The sequence below is a fragment of the Denticeps clupeoides genome, chromosome 1 (assembly GCF_900700375.1).
Source record: "Denticeps clupeoides chromosome 1, fDenClu1.1, whole genome shotgun sequence".
In the NCBI taxonomy this organism is placed as follows: domain Eukaryota; kingdom Metazoa; phylum Chordata; class Actinopteri; order Clupeiformes; family Denticipitidae; genus Denticeps; species Denticeps clupeoides.
Window position 1 is genome coordinate 27,287,187 of NC_041707.1, and position 13,998 is coordinate 27,301,184.

The 13,998-nt window shown below is 43.6% G+C and overlaps 1 protein-coding gene across 3 annotated transcripts in view; it reads left to right on the forward strand.

Annotated features, from left to right (window-relative positions):
* The window catches only part of shprh (SNF2 histone linker PHD RING helicase), an 89,195-nt gene that overhangs the window by 27,443 nt on the left and 47,754 nt on the right, over positions 1–13,998 (forward strand). For all 3 annotated transcript variants that reach the window (XM_028982162.1, XM_028982163.1, XM_028982164.1), the window contains 3 exons: positions 1,620–1,871; positions 3,550–3,628; positions 3,711–3,874. In XM_028982162.1, coding sequence (XP_028837995.1) covers positions 1,620–1,871; positions 3,550–3,628; positions 3,711–3,874 — 495 coding nt within the window. The remainder of the gene's footprint in view (positions 1–1,619; positions 1,872–3,549; positions 3,629–3,710; positions 3,875–13,998) is intronic.

Genomic DNA, 13,998 nt, shown 5'->3' on the forward strand with positions numbered 1-13,998 from the left:
ACCTGAGCTTCCAGAACGATAAATCATTTATAAAAAAATAAAGAACAATTCAAATCAGAAAATTTAACAGGATTTGTTTGAATGTCAGAACTTGTTCTCTACACTACACTGCAGATGCACACACTCGCAGACGCACACACTCACACTCACAAACTCTCACATACACACACACACACACTCTATCTCTCTCTCAAGCTCATTTGAAGCTTGAAGCTTATTCATTAAATTATTACCATCAATGTAGTAAGTGCAAGGTTCATTTATACACCACATTTAAACACATCTTAAGATGACCAAGTGCTATAAAATAACTTTAAAATTAAATTAAAAAGTACAACACACACAAATGTATGTGTCAATAATAACTTATATGGGACAAAGCACAGAATATACACTGCAAAAAAAATGCTTTTCTAAACTTTTCCTGTTTTCAGTCCAAATATCTAAAAAATCTTAAATCAAGATACATTCAATAGACACATGAAATAGCATAAGAAATTGTATTGTTTTCTGAAAAAACATCTCAAAATTAAGTGATTGTTTGTTTAAAACAAGCAAAATTATCTGCCAATGGGGTAAGAAAACTAATCTTAATGAGATATAATCTCAAACAGAAGTTTTAAGCATCACTTAATTTTCTCATGGAATTTTTCTTGTCTTGTAATCTTGATTTTAAAATTTTTTAGATATTTGGACTGGAAACGAGACAAAATTACTAGGTAAGAAAAGCTTTTTTTGCAGTGTATCTATACATGACAACAGATTGAAAAATGAATGGTCCAAAAACGGCTAGTGAATAAAAACATGTCTTTAGTCTTTTAATGCAAAGTAACTGTACCACCCCTGCTTTACTATTAACGTGCTAACGCTAACTTGTCATGCTTGTCAAGCTGGATAACAAGTAAATACCAGCACCAGGGACATTACGTTCCTCACTTCAAAACGGAACAAAAGTAGGATTCTGTAGTGACTTACCCTGCTGCTGAACTCCCTTCCTCCTCATCAAACACGCGTTTCAGGTGCAGGATCATTGCCGTGGTGCTCCCGTGCCGTGCCATGTCGCTTTTGCATACTTTCGCGCAGATTTCTCTGCCTCCGTCATGTATCTGTCCTCTACCTCCGATCGTTTTTGTTTTTGTTTTTTTGTGCCAGCGCTGTCTATGAGGCGGCAAACTCTGCTTGCATCTGTGCATGAGAGAGACCGAGTGTGTTCACTCTGCTCCGCGCTCAAATAAAGGTTTTTTTTTTTTTTTTTTTTTTATAATCAAATGTCTCCGCGTCGCGTGACACAACGAATCGATTAGGAAATTCGTTGCCAACTCTTTTAGTAATCGATTTTTATCGATTCAATCGATTCGTTGTTGCAGCCCTAATCTCAATGCATGAAGCACAGCTTACCAGGCTCTTACCATCAATAACAGTAGTACTTTGTTGCAGTGATTGATATACTGTGATTGTTCCATCTATAGACAGGTATGTGGTTGTGCTCTTGTGGTTTATCATACCTGGTTATGTAGACCACAGTGTATTTTTGAGCTGCAGAAAACAAACAGGAAGTCTGTGTATAGCATCAGGATTAGTTTACAGCAAACCTGTAATACCATGTTTCTTCTTCTCAGGTTTATCAAGGTGTAAAGCACCATGGTTTCATTCAGCCACATGTTCTTGCTGAGCAGGATGTAGTCATTACAACCTATGATGTGTTGCGCACTGAACTGAACTACGTAGACATCCCCCACAGCAACAGCGAGGATGGACGGCGCTTTCGCAACCAAAAACGTTACATGGCTGTTCCCAGCCCCCTGGTGGCTGTGGAGTGGTGGCGTATTTGTCTGGATGAGGCACAGATGGTGGAGTGTACCACTGCCAAGGCAACACATCCTTTTATTATACAGAATTTTAATGAATGTATATTTTATCATGCTGAATTTGAAATGCGAGTTTATATGAAGTACCAGCACAAAATTAATCTACTATTAAATTCAAAGTTAATTGATGCCCATGGTGCACACAACAAAATGTGTGATTTGCATTTAGCCCATCATTTAGCTCAAGAAAGCTGATATACCCTTTAAGCTCACTGTACTATGAAGTGAATTCTTACAAGCTAATACCTTAGGTCCTATTCCAGATATCCAAAATGCTTTCTCAAATGCTGATGCATTACTGACGTACTCCTATAATAGGCAAGCTTCACTTTGACTTTTGTAGGTGGAAATTATGCCTTTTTTATCATTTTTTTAAACATGTCACTGATTGCTATTACTATTACTTTGGAAAGTGGTAGTACTGCATAGGTAGAAAATAAGGAAAACGTCTCACTCCATTTAAAAAATACGACAATTACTCTCAATTGAATTAGTCATCTACTATTGTTATTGCCAAGATCCAAAGAAATTCAGGAACAAATGACAAATGTATCTGAGTGATATCAGTCGGGAAAAGGTTATAAAGCCATTTCTAAAGCTTTTGGACTGCAGTGATCTACAGTGAGAGCCATTATCCACAAATGGCGAAAGCATGGAGAAGTGTTTAACCTTACCAAGAGTGGACAATCAACCGAAATTACCCCAAGAACACAGCCACGACTCATCCAAAAGGTCCAAAAAGACCCCCTCCACAAAAACATCCAAAGAACTTCAGGCCTCACTCAAATTACTTCACCTTAAGAAATAAAACTGGCTTGCGTTTGAGCGAGCCAAGACAAAAACCACTGGTGAGCAATTATAACATTAAGGCTTGTCTCAATTTTGCCAGAAAACATCTTGATGATCCCCATGCATGTTCTATTCTTGACAAGTTAGGCCTGTGCTCTTGAGACAAAACCTAAACTTTTTGAACGGTATGTGTCCAAGTAAATCCCTGGATTTATCGCAGCAACACCACATTTCATAAAAATAACATTTATTTTATAGCTCATAATCACATACAGTATGTCTCAATGGGCTTTAACAGACCCTAGAGTTGACACTCTCCACCCTTGACACAAGGAAAAACTCCACAGAAAAAACTCTAGTAGAGAGAAAATAGAGTGATACAGAGAGGGATCCCTTCCCCTTAAATGGAACCGAAATCCGGAAGAAGGCCATCAGTTTTTATGACCTAAAGCTGAAACAAACTTTTGTTCTGCAGCAGGACAATGATCCAAAACAGACCAGCAAGTCCACCTCTGATTGGCTGAAGGATTTTGGAGTGACCTAGTAAAAGACCTGACCTGAATCCTATTGACATGCTGTGGCATGACCTTAGAAATGCAGTTCAAAAATCCCCCTGTAATCCCCCTGTAAAATATTTATTGCAAGTTATAGCAAACCTAAACTTAATAACTGGGCCATTCTTATTAGCTGAAATAACTTTGTCACACAGGGACATGCAGGTTTGGAACTTTTTTCTCTCTTAATAATAAAATCCTTCACTTAACCGCATTTTGTGTTTGCTTGTGTTGTTATTTATTTAATATTATTTGTGACTAACGTGAGAAGAAAAAAAGAGAGAGGGGAAAAACAACTGTATGTGTGTATATGATTAGAGCTTGCTTTGTTTTTTCAGGCAGCAGAAATGGCATTGCATCTTACAGCTGTAAACCGCTGGTGTGTGAGTGGCACACCAGTGCAAAGGGGTCTAGAAGGTCGGCATCCTAAAATCTTTCCCTTACGACACACTATTTGATCTCATGATTTATTAATCTCATTTTGCTTTGTCAATTATAGATCTGTATGGCCTGGTGTTATTCTTGAAAACTGACCCTTTCTGGATCAAGCACTGGTGGGATCAACTATTGTATCGACCTTTTCTGCGCAGAGACAAAGATCCCCTCTACAACCTTATGGGAAAACTGCTGTGGCGATCTGCCAAAAAAGATGTCATTGATCAGGTACACATATTCATTGAATTTTCATGAAAACTATATTTTTGTCTGGTTTGCAATTAGGATACTGTAAATTCTAAACTCTTATTGTACCTATAAGTAGAACAAGCATTACATTATGATCGTTTACATTACAGACGCTTTTTGTCCTGGTGCAATCCGGGGAATGGGTCTTGCTCAGGGTCACAAGGGATGTGAGCGTGTGACTTTGTGGTCAACTGATTCATAGGCGAGTGTGCCCACAGGTCTTTGACAAATCCATGGATCAGACCATAGGATCAGACCATAGACCAGGACATCCCACTGATGATCAAACCATTCTTAAACCATTTAGTGTTTTAGTGTTGGGGGATTGGTGCGTGCTCACTCACAATGCCTGGCTGTATGCAGTTTTGTTGAACCACCTAGACAGCTGGGACAACATCTACGTTCACCAGGCATTTGAAAAGTAAGCATCATTAAAAGTAAGATGACTACAAGATCGTTGACTAGCTCTGCCTTTCTCGTTGTCACACTATAATAAAAAACTAAATCCTAAATCTGAAAAAGAATATTGTGTATGCACATGTAGTATAGTGTTTTCAGGGGATATTTCTTTATTTGCAAGCGACTAGCTCACTACTATGTAGCCCCATAAGTATCATGAAATGTGTTTGCACAATTTATTATCCTATGAGCACAGGTTTGGGACAGTTATTAAATTTTTCTAAACCTTCTACAAAATAGCCATAAATAACTCTCAGGTAACTGGTTGTTTTGTAGGAATTCAGGAAAAAACATTTTTCATGAAAAGCCATCAAAGCGGTGGGAGAGGTCCTCTTCACGGTGTGTACCATGCTAAGAAACCTGGCAAACAAAGAGTTGTTTTTGATTGCTCAGCCAAATTTCGTGGCACATCTTTAAATGACACACTATTGTCAGGTCCTGACCTAATTAGTTCACTGGTGGGAGTTCTCTGCCATTTCAGAAAGGAGGCTGTGGCCATTATCTGTGATATCAAAAGAATGTTTCATCAATTCTTTCTTACACCTGAGAATCGCAGCTATTTAAGGTTACTATGGTGGGAGCATGGAGATCTTGATTGTGAACCTAAAGATTATCAGATGGCAGTACATCTTTTTGGTGCTACTTCTTCTCAAGGATGTGCCAATTTTGATTTAATGTATTTGGCACAGCAATACAAGGCGCTCTACCCCTCTACCTTTGTGACAAAAAGTTTATGGGCTAGTTAGTGTTCCTTCAATCCAAGAAGCCTCTGAGCTGATCGATGAAGCGCAGCAGTTGTGTAAAGAAGGAGGCTTAAGGCTCCATAAATTTAATTCAAATAAGAGAGAGAGTTCTTGAGCTACTAGTGTTGAACGCCTCGACCGCAATCAAGATTCAGCCTCAGTAGAACATGTGCTGGGCATTCAGTGGCTAATCAAAAGCGATAAATTTAGCTTTGCTGTAAACTTGAAAAACAAACCTGATACTTGTCGTGGAATTCTTTCAGTCATAGACTCCTTGTATGATCCGTTGGGGTTTGTCGCCCCATTGATTTTGAGTGGAAAATGTGTTCTTGAGGAGCTGTGTCGCAGGGGCATGGGACGAGCTACTTCCTGAGGACTTGCGTCTACATTTGGAGGAATGGAAGATCGGTCTTGAAGGGCGTAGAGAAGTTTTAATCCCTAGATGCTACTATCCATCGCACTTCGGCAAGAATGTTAGCGTCAAATTACACAATTTTTCAGATGCTAGTATCGTGGGATATGGTGCCTGTTCCTACATGCGATACAAGAATGACCACAACAAAGTCGTCCTGTCGAAGAACAGCGTATGGCTGAACTCCCTAAAGAGCGTGTGGAGGAATCTGGTCCCTTTTACAAATTGCGGAATTAATTGCTTTGGACCATTTCTCATTAAAAGAAGTCGCAACGAGCGATACGGTTTGACATTTACCTGTCTTTACTCCCGAGCTGTACATATAGAGATGTTATAAGATTTATCTACTGATTAGTTCATTAATGCTCTTAGATGCTTCATCAGTCTAAGAGGAGCTGTGAGGCAGGAATTTCGTCGGCGCCAAGAATGAGTTAAAGGAAGCACTTAAACAGCGTGACTTTCAGGCTTTAGAGAGGTTTTTGACAACAGTGTGAGTTCACGTTTAATGCTCCATCAGCAAGCCATGCTGGGGGCGTTTGGGAGTGTCAAATATGCACCATTAGAAATTGCTATTGTCAACAACCGCCCACTGACAATAGATGGGATAAATGACCCTAATTCTATTGAGCCTTTAACACCCAATCATCTAATTCTAATGAAATCAAAGGTTGCTCTTCCACCTCCTGGGAAATTTGTGAAAGAGGATGCTTGCATTCCTTGGTGAGCGCAGCGAGGTATGTTATTTATAATTCTGCTTTGTGTAAAATTTATAGTTATGTGTATGTTTCTGTGTATTTGAATGTAGTTTTCACTGTGCTGTAAAGAGACAAAGACTGGATGGGTTCTCAAGAACTTTGAATAAAGCAAAAATAAACGAAGCATCAGTCGAGACTCACTTTTGGATCCAAGGGTTGCTACACACCCATTAATACAGATGTCAAAAGGTTTTAACTTGTCATATGAATCAGTGTGCCAAATATAATTTGGTTCCTTTGAGAAGTACTGTCTCCTGTGAAGTCTCCGCTTGTATGCTGACCCCACAGAATCCAACTCAGCTAATATGATTCTAACTTCTTTTTTTGCTTTAAGGCCAATTTCTCTGCACTTTGTGATCAGACCTTGTTATTTTTTTTGGATGTTGTTATTGTTTTTGGAAGTCAATATCACAACCTAAGTCAATGTCTATGTCCTGAAAAATAACAGGCTGAACCTGTTTTTTTCAGTATGCACAGAAATTGAGTTAATTTAAATAACTTTTTTTCAAGTTCAAGGTACATATTCACATTTTACTCCGTCCCTGGAGTAAGAGGCATAATATTAACAATGCAGTGTCAATTATAATGTCACGCCGCAGTCTTGTTTAGGAAAAATGACAGATGGCAGGGTGACAAGGGGAAAACAGTTTATTTAAAACAAAAAAAAACAAAAATACGTCAGGGAAAAAAGGTCAAAAGTCCAATGAACAAAACCACGGCGCCTTGCGCTGAACCGAGGGAAGGGGCGGAGTCCCACTCGACCCTCGGGCTGGTGCGGCGCTCGTCGGCGGGGTCCTCCTCACGAGCGCTCCTGCACAAACGGCCAGGCAGGATCGTGAGACTCCACAGGGGTCTGGGGCGTTTGTACACACAACCACGCTTGACAGACACAAAGGGGATCAGAATCCGGTAGTCGCGTTGGAGAATCGCTCTGTAGACTCTGGATCACACAGGTCTTTTATAATGAGGCGGATTAGACTAGACCAGCCGCACCTGACGCTCGTTAGCCCGTGAGTATCACTAGCCGTGCCGAAGGAGCCTGGAGAGGGAATGTGTTGAGGAACCCACGACCCAGGACTGTGATAAGGGACACGCCCCATGCACACTAGGGAATTGGGACTTACCCGGGCACCCGCGGCTACACGACATGACACGCAGACACGGACACACAGTCTAATACTCTGGGGAGGGTGAGCGTGTTGGGGGGGGCGGAGCCGGCACGGACGTGACAGTACCCCCCTCTCCAGGCACGCTTCCGACCCGGAAGCGACGCCCTCTCACGGATCCTGGGCGTGGGCGCGAGGACTGTGCTGAACCGGGAGGTCGGCCCCTCGGGCTGGGTGGCCGGGCCGGGCTCGATGGAATTCTTCCACCAATCCCGGATCCAACACATCCCCGGCCGGTACCCAACTCCGCTCCTCCGGACCATAACCTTCCCAATCCACCAAGTACTGCAAGACCCCTCCCCGCCTCCGAGAATTGAGGAGCCTCCGGACCTTCTGGGCAGGGGTACCATCCACCTCTACTGCCGCTGGGGGAGTCACGTCCGCGTTGTCCGAGTGCAAGGGTCCCCATCCCAGGGACACAGAGGAGGCTGGCGCCCAAGCAGGCACTGGAAAGGAGTCAGGCCCGTGGCAGAGTGACGCAGGGAGTTCTGGGCGTATTCTGCCCACACGAGGTACTCTGCCCAATCGTGTTGGTTGTACTGACAGTACGCCCTTAAAAACCTGCTTAACTCCTGCACCATCCTCTCTGCCTGTCCGTTGGACTGTGGGTGATACCCCGAGGTGAGGCTCACCGCAACCCCCAGCCTCCTAAAGAATGCCTTCCACACCCGGGAGGTGAATTGGGGGCCTCGGTCAGAGAGGATGTCCTCCGGGATGCCATAGACCCGAAAGAGGTGTTGGAAAAGGGCCTTGGCCACCTGGAGGGCAGAAGGGAGGGATCGAAATGGTATAAATTTACACCCCTTCGAGAATCGATCCACGACCACCAGAACCGTAGTGTAGCCTTTCGAAACCGGCAGATCCGTCACGAAATCCACTGCTATGTGGGACCACGGTCTTTCCGGTACGGGAAGAGGCACTAATTTCCCGGTGGGTAGGCTACGTGGACTCTTTGTGGTGGCACAAACAGTACAGGAGGAGACACTGGTCTGCACATCTTTCTGTAACGAGGGCCACCAATACTTCCTGGCCACCACTTCTCTCGTTCTGCGAATGCCCGGATGGCCAGTAGCTGGTGTCGTATGGGCCCATTCTATCACCCTCCCACGAAAGCGCTCCGGTACATATGTTCGCTCTGGAGGACATCCAGGAGGAGCCGGGTGATTCCGGGTCTCCTGAATGATCTCCTCGTCAAGGTCCCACATGACCGGGGCAACAATCATGGAAGGGGGCAGAATGGGGGCAGGTTCTTTAGGGACCTCGCCGGGAGAGTGTGTCCGCTCTCCTGTTTAGCTTCCCGGGCCGGTAGGTAATTTTAAATGAGAAGCGGGAGAAAAACAAAGTCCACCGAGCCTGACGAGAGTTCATGCATTTCGCCTGCTGGATGTATTCCAGGTTCCGGTGATCAGTAATAACTTCGAAGGGATGTTGCGCTCCCTCAAGCAGGTGGCGCCACTCCCCCAACGCTGCCCGTACGACCAACAGTTCCCGGTTTCCCACATCATAGTTAATTTCGGCCTCCGTCAATCTTCGTGAATAGAAGGCGCACGGGTGAAGCTTCCCGGGGTTACCATGATACTGTGACAGTACCGCCCCCAATCCCACCTCCGAGGCATCCACCTCCACGACGAACGGCTTCGACGGGTCGGGAATTTGTAGAACCGGTGCTGTGACGAACCGCTCCTTCAGGGCGCAGAATGCCTCTTTTGCAGCACCGGTCCACTGTAGCGTCTTTGGATGCCCCCGGAGGAGGGATGTGAGCGGCGCTGCCACAGTACTGTAATTTCTGATAAATCGACGATAGTAATTGGCAAACCCCAGAAAGCGCTGCAGCCCTTTGATAGACGTGGGCTCCGACCACTCAGTCACCGCCGTTACCTTAGGTTCCTCCATAGCGATTCCCGCTGAGCTTATGTGATACCCCAGAAATGTCACCTCCTTCATGAAGAAGGAGCACTTCTCAGCCTTCACATACAACTGATGCGTAAGCAAGCGGGAGAGGACCGCCCTCATATGCTGGAGGTGTTCCTTCCGGGTTTTGGAGAACACCAAGATGTCATCAATATACACTACTACAAACCTATCCAGCATGTCTCGGAGGACGTCGTTCACGAACCCCTGGAAAACGGCCGGAGCATTCGCAAGTCCGTAGGGCATCACCCTATACTCGTAATGCCCCGACGTGGTGCTGAATGCCGTTTTCCATTCGTCTCCCGCTCGAACACGCACCAGATTGTAGGCACTCCGGAGGTCGAGCTTCGTGAAGAAGGTCGCCCCCCGGAGCCGCTTGATGGTAACGGGGATCAGTGGAAGAGGGTATGAATACATCCTCGTGATCTCATTAAGCCCTCGGTAGTCAATGCATGGGCGCAGACCCCCATCCTTCTTCTTCACAAAAAAGAAACTGGCGGAGGCGGGAGAGTGTGAACGCCTAATATAACCCTCGGCAACATATTCCTCCAACATATGACAAGTAGACACAACAGACCGTGCGATGAAATTACCCGCTGATCCAACATATTCCTCCAACATATGACAAGTAGACACAACAGACCGTGCGATGAAATTACCCGCTGATCCGGAGTCTACAAGAGCAGGGAGAGAAACACAAGGATGGTCAGGAACACACACAGACACTTGTATAAGAAATTGTCCATTGTTATTGGGGGAGAGAACCTTTCTTGTTGTGGGCAGCTGTCCCTCCACTGGCCGTGGCGACCTGCATCGCCTCCGGGGATGGTGAACGCCTGTCACCCCTCGTCTTTCGCCTTTCTCCAGAGGGCCCCGCCCCAATCCAGAGCCGGTCCGGATAGTCTTTGCAGTATGGTACTAATCTTTTGTTGGTCCGTGAGCCCGGTGACATCCGCAAAGTATAAATAACACCCCAGTAAAAAGTTCTTACACTCTGCGGGGTCACCGGAGTATCGCTCTGGAAGACTAGCGACCCGGCGAAGGGGGGGCTCTGGAACCCGAGGGCCTTCTCCTGGAAGGTGGGGGGTGGGAGCTAAGGGGGGGGGCCGCTCCGCTGGGGGGCTGGCCCAGCAGCTGCTGGACTGCTGTGGTGAGCGCCGCGATCTGATCCCGCTGTGCCACCACTTCTGCCAGGGAGTGGGTTAGCCTACCCAACTGGTGGTGATGTGCGGCCACCACTTCCTCCAGGGTGGTGGGGGAGTGATCCGGGGGCAGGGGCACTGATGAGCCATCCATCATGAGAGAGAGAGCGATTCTTCTGTCACGCCGGAGTCTTGTTTGGGAAAAAATGACGGATGGCAGGGTGACAAGGGGAAAACAGTTTATTTACAACAAAAAAAAACAAAAATACGTCAGGGAAAAAAGGTCAAAAGTCCAATGAACAAAACCACGGCGCCTTGCGCTGAACCGAGGGAAGGGGCGGAGTCCCACTCGACCCTCGGGCTGGTGCGGCGCTCGTCGGCGGGGTCCTCCTCACGAGCGCTCCTGCACAAACGGCCAGGCAGGATCGTGAGACAACCACGCTTGACAGACACAAAGGGGATCAGACTCCGGTAGTCGCGTTGGAGAATCGCTCTGTAGACTCTTCTTCTTCTTCTTCTGGTGTTTTATGGCGGTTGGCAACCAGCTTAATGGTGCATTACCGCCACCGACTGGACTGGAGTGTGGATCGGGATGTATGCATTCATTAATTCATTAATGTTGGGTAATGAAGGGAAAGGCCATAAGGACTACAAAACTATTTATTATATACTATATATTATATAACAACCCATTTTACATAATATTAATAATACCCATATACAATTATTCAATTAATGCATTGACCAAATGCATTATTAATATTCTATATTATTTTACTTAATCCACATTCTTGGATAAACTTAATATCATCATATATCTTATTAGCCATATTCCCCAATAAACCGGATAATGACATGTCATGATGATTTGCCTTTTTTATTGACTGGAAAAGACGATATCTCTCATTGTTGTATTTGGTACATTGAAGTAGAACATGTTCAACTGTTTCTTGTTGATTACAATGTCTACATTCCCCAGTTGGGTGCTTGCCAATTCTATATAATGTGCTGTTAAGTCCAGTGTGTCCAATTCTAAGGCGTGTAATAATATTTTCTTCCCTTCGATATCTACTCCCTATTCTCCCGGCATCTACTGATTTTTGTATCTTGTATAAGTGTCTGCCTACTTCATGGTCATCCCAATACATCTGCCAAACGGATTGTGTGTATTTCCTGATGTATACTCTCGCTTCGGCTTTACTTAACGGAATACTTAGTTCTATTTCCTTTATTCTTATTGATTGTTTAGTCAGAGTATCCACCTTCTCATTTCCCTCCACTCCAGTATGAGCAGGAACCCATATGAATTGTGTGGATATGCCCTTAACTTTCAGATCGTCCATTTTGCAGAATATTTTATAGACAATATCCATAGCTGATGACCTGCCGGATTTTATACTTTCTAGTGCTGAGAAACTGTCCGGTGCAATGACACTATTATTTATTTCCATTTCTTCTATCCAATTTAGGGCCAATAATATTGCCAGTAACTCTGTAGTGTATACTGAGAGATGATTGGTTACTCTTTTCTTAATACAAAACTCACATATTGGGACATACACTGCTACACCTGCACATCCTGTTTCCGGTTCTTTGGATCCATCTGTAAATACAATCTGTGACTGTGGGTAATGATCCTCAAAATATTTCTGCACTATATACCATATTGGAATGTTATTAGAATTATTTTTTAGTTCCTTCTGAATTCTGAGATCTACTACTGGCAAAGGAAATAACCATGGAGGAATGGGAGAAAGTGGGACTGTATTACTATACTGCAATTGATGTAGTCCTACGATTCTTGCTTTTGCATCGCCTATCCACCCAAAACTTGTGTAATTTGTTTCATTGTGTTCCCAGCACTCTTTTAATATACTTTTAACAGGATGTTTTTCATTTTGTCCTTGGAGACTGACCCAATATGCCATCATTAATTTTATCCTTCTGATCCTTAACGGCATTTCTCCCATTTCCACTTGCATTGCTGACACCGGGGATGATTTAAATGCCCCACTGCATATTCTCAGTGCCTGAGCTTGCAATACATCTAATTCCCTGAGGTTTGATTCTGCTGCTGACATGTAAGCTATACATCCATAGTCAAGAACAGTGCCCAATATATGCTTTGTAGAGATGTTCTACTTGCTCCCCATTCTTGCCCTGATAGACACCGAAGCATATTGATGACCTTCTTACATTTGTCCTTAATTTTATTCAAATGCACCTTCCATGTCAATTTTTCATCAAACCAAACCCCAAGGAACCTAATAACTTTTACTTGCTCCAGTTGTTGTCTGTACAAGGATACAAGGTACAGATACAGATGTCGCCTAGAGAAACAAATAACCTGTTTTTGCAATAGATAATTTAAATCCCCATTTATTAGTCCACTTTTCCACTTCATCAATTGCAGCTTGCATTTTATTATTGACATACGGAATATTCCAACCTCTAATCCACAAAGCCCCATCATCAGCATATAAAGATTTCCCTATGTTTTGTTCAACCTGAGTGAATATATCATTAATCATTATATTGAATAATAATGGACTACACACACTTCCTTGTGGAGTACCATTCTCTACTGTATATATCCTGGAATATTCTTCACCTTCCCTCACTTGTATCTTCCTATTAAGTAAAAAGTCCAAAACCCAATTATATGTTCTACCATTAATTCCCATAGTTTTTAATTTTATCAATAGTCCTTCCTTCCAGAGCATATCATATGCCTTCTCCACATCAAAGAAGACTGCGATTACTACTTCTTTGTTGGTCTGTGCTTTCCTTATATCTGACTCAAGACATAATGCAGAATCCATAGTATTTCGACCCTTACGAAACCCACTCTGATATGGAGATAAAAGATACCTGCTTTCCAGGAAGTACGTAATTCTTTCTGTAATTATACGTTCCATGATTTTGCATAAATGCGAAGTCAAGGCAATTGGTCTGTAACTACAAGGATCTGTTGGGTCTTTCCCTGGTTTAAGAATAGGTATTATTATTGCTTGTTTCCAGATTGAAGGCAGATGTCCAGTGACCCAAATTTGGTTAAACAAGATTAAGATTATTTCTAACGTGTTCTCTGTCATGTGTGCCAGCATTTTGTAACATACCCCATCCTTCCCTGGAGTAGTTTGTCGAGCATTGATTATTGCTCTTTTTAACTCAAACATGTTAAGCGGCAAATCTAAGGGGTTTTCTGACACATCGTCTTTTTGTAAAGTATTAGGGTATTCCATTAAGGTTCTATTCCTACTCTGTCTGGCCTCTACTGAAAGATTATCAGAGCTATGGACTCTCAAAAATGTCTGAACTAAAAGTTCTGCTTTTTCCTGATTGCTAACAGCCGTTTTATCTCAATTGCTCATCACTGGTAACTCATAATTTTTCCTGATCCCCCCCATTCTCCTGATCATGCCCCAAACATCTGATAATTGTACTTCTCTCCCTATGCTGCAGCAATATTGTCTCCAATATGTACGTTTTTGTGTTTTAATTGTTTTCCTAAC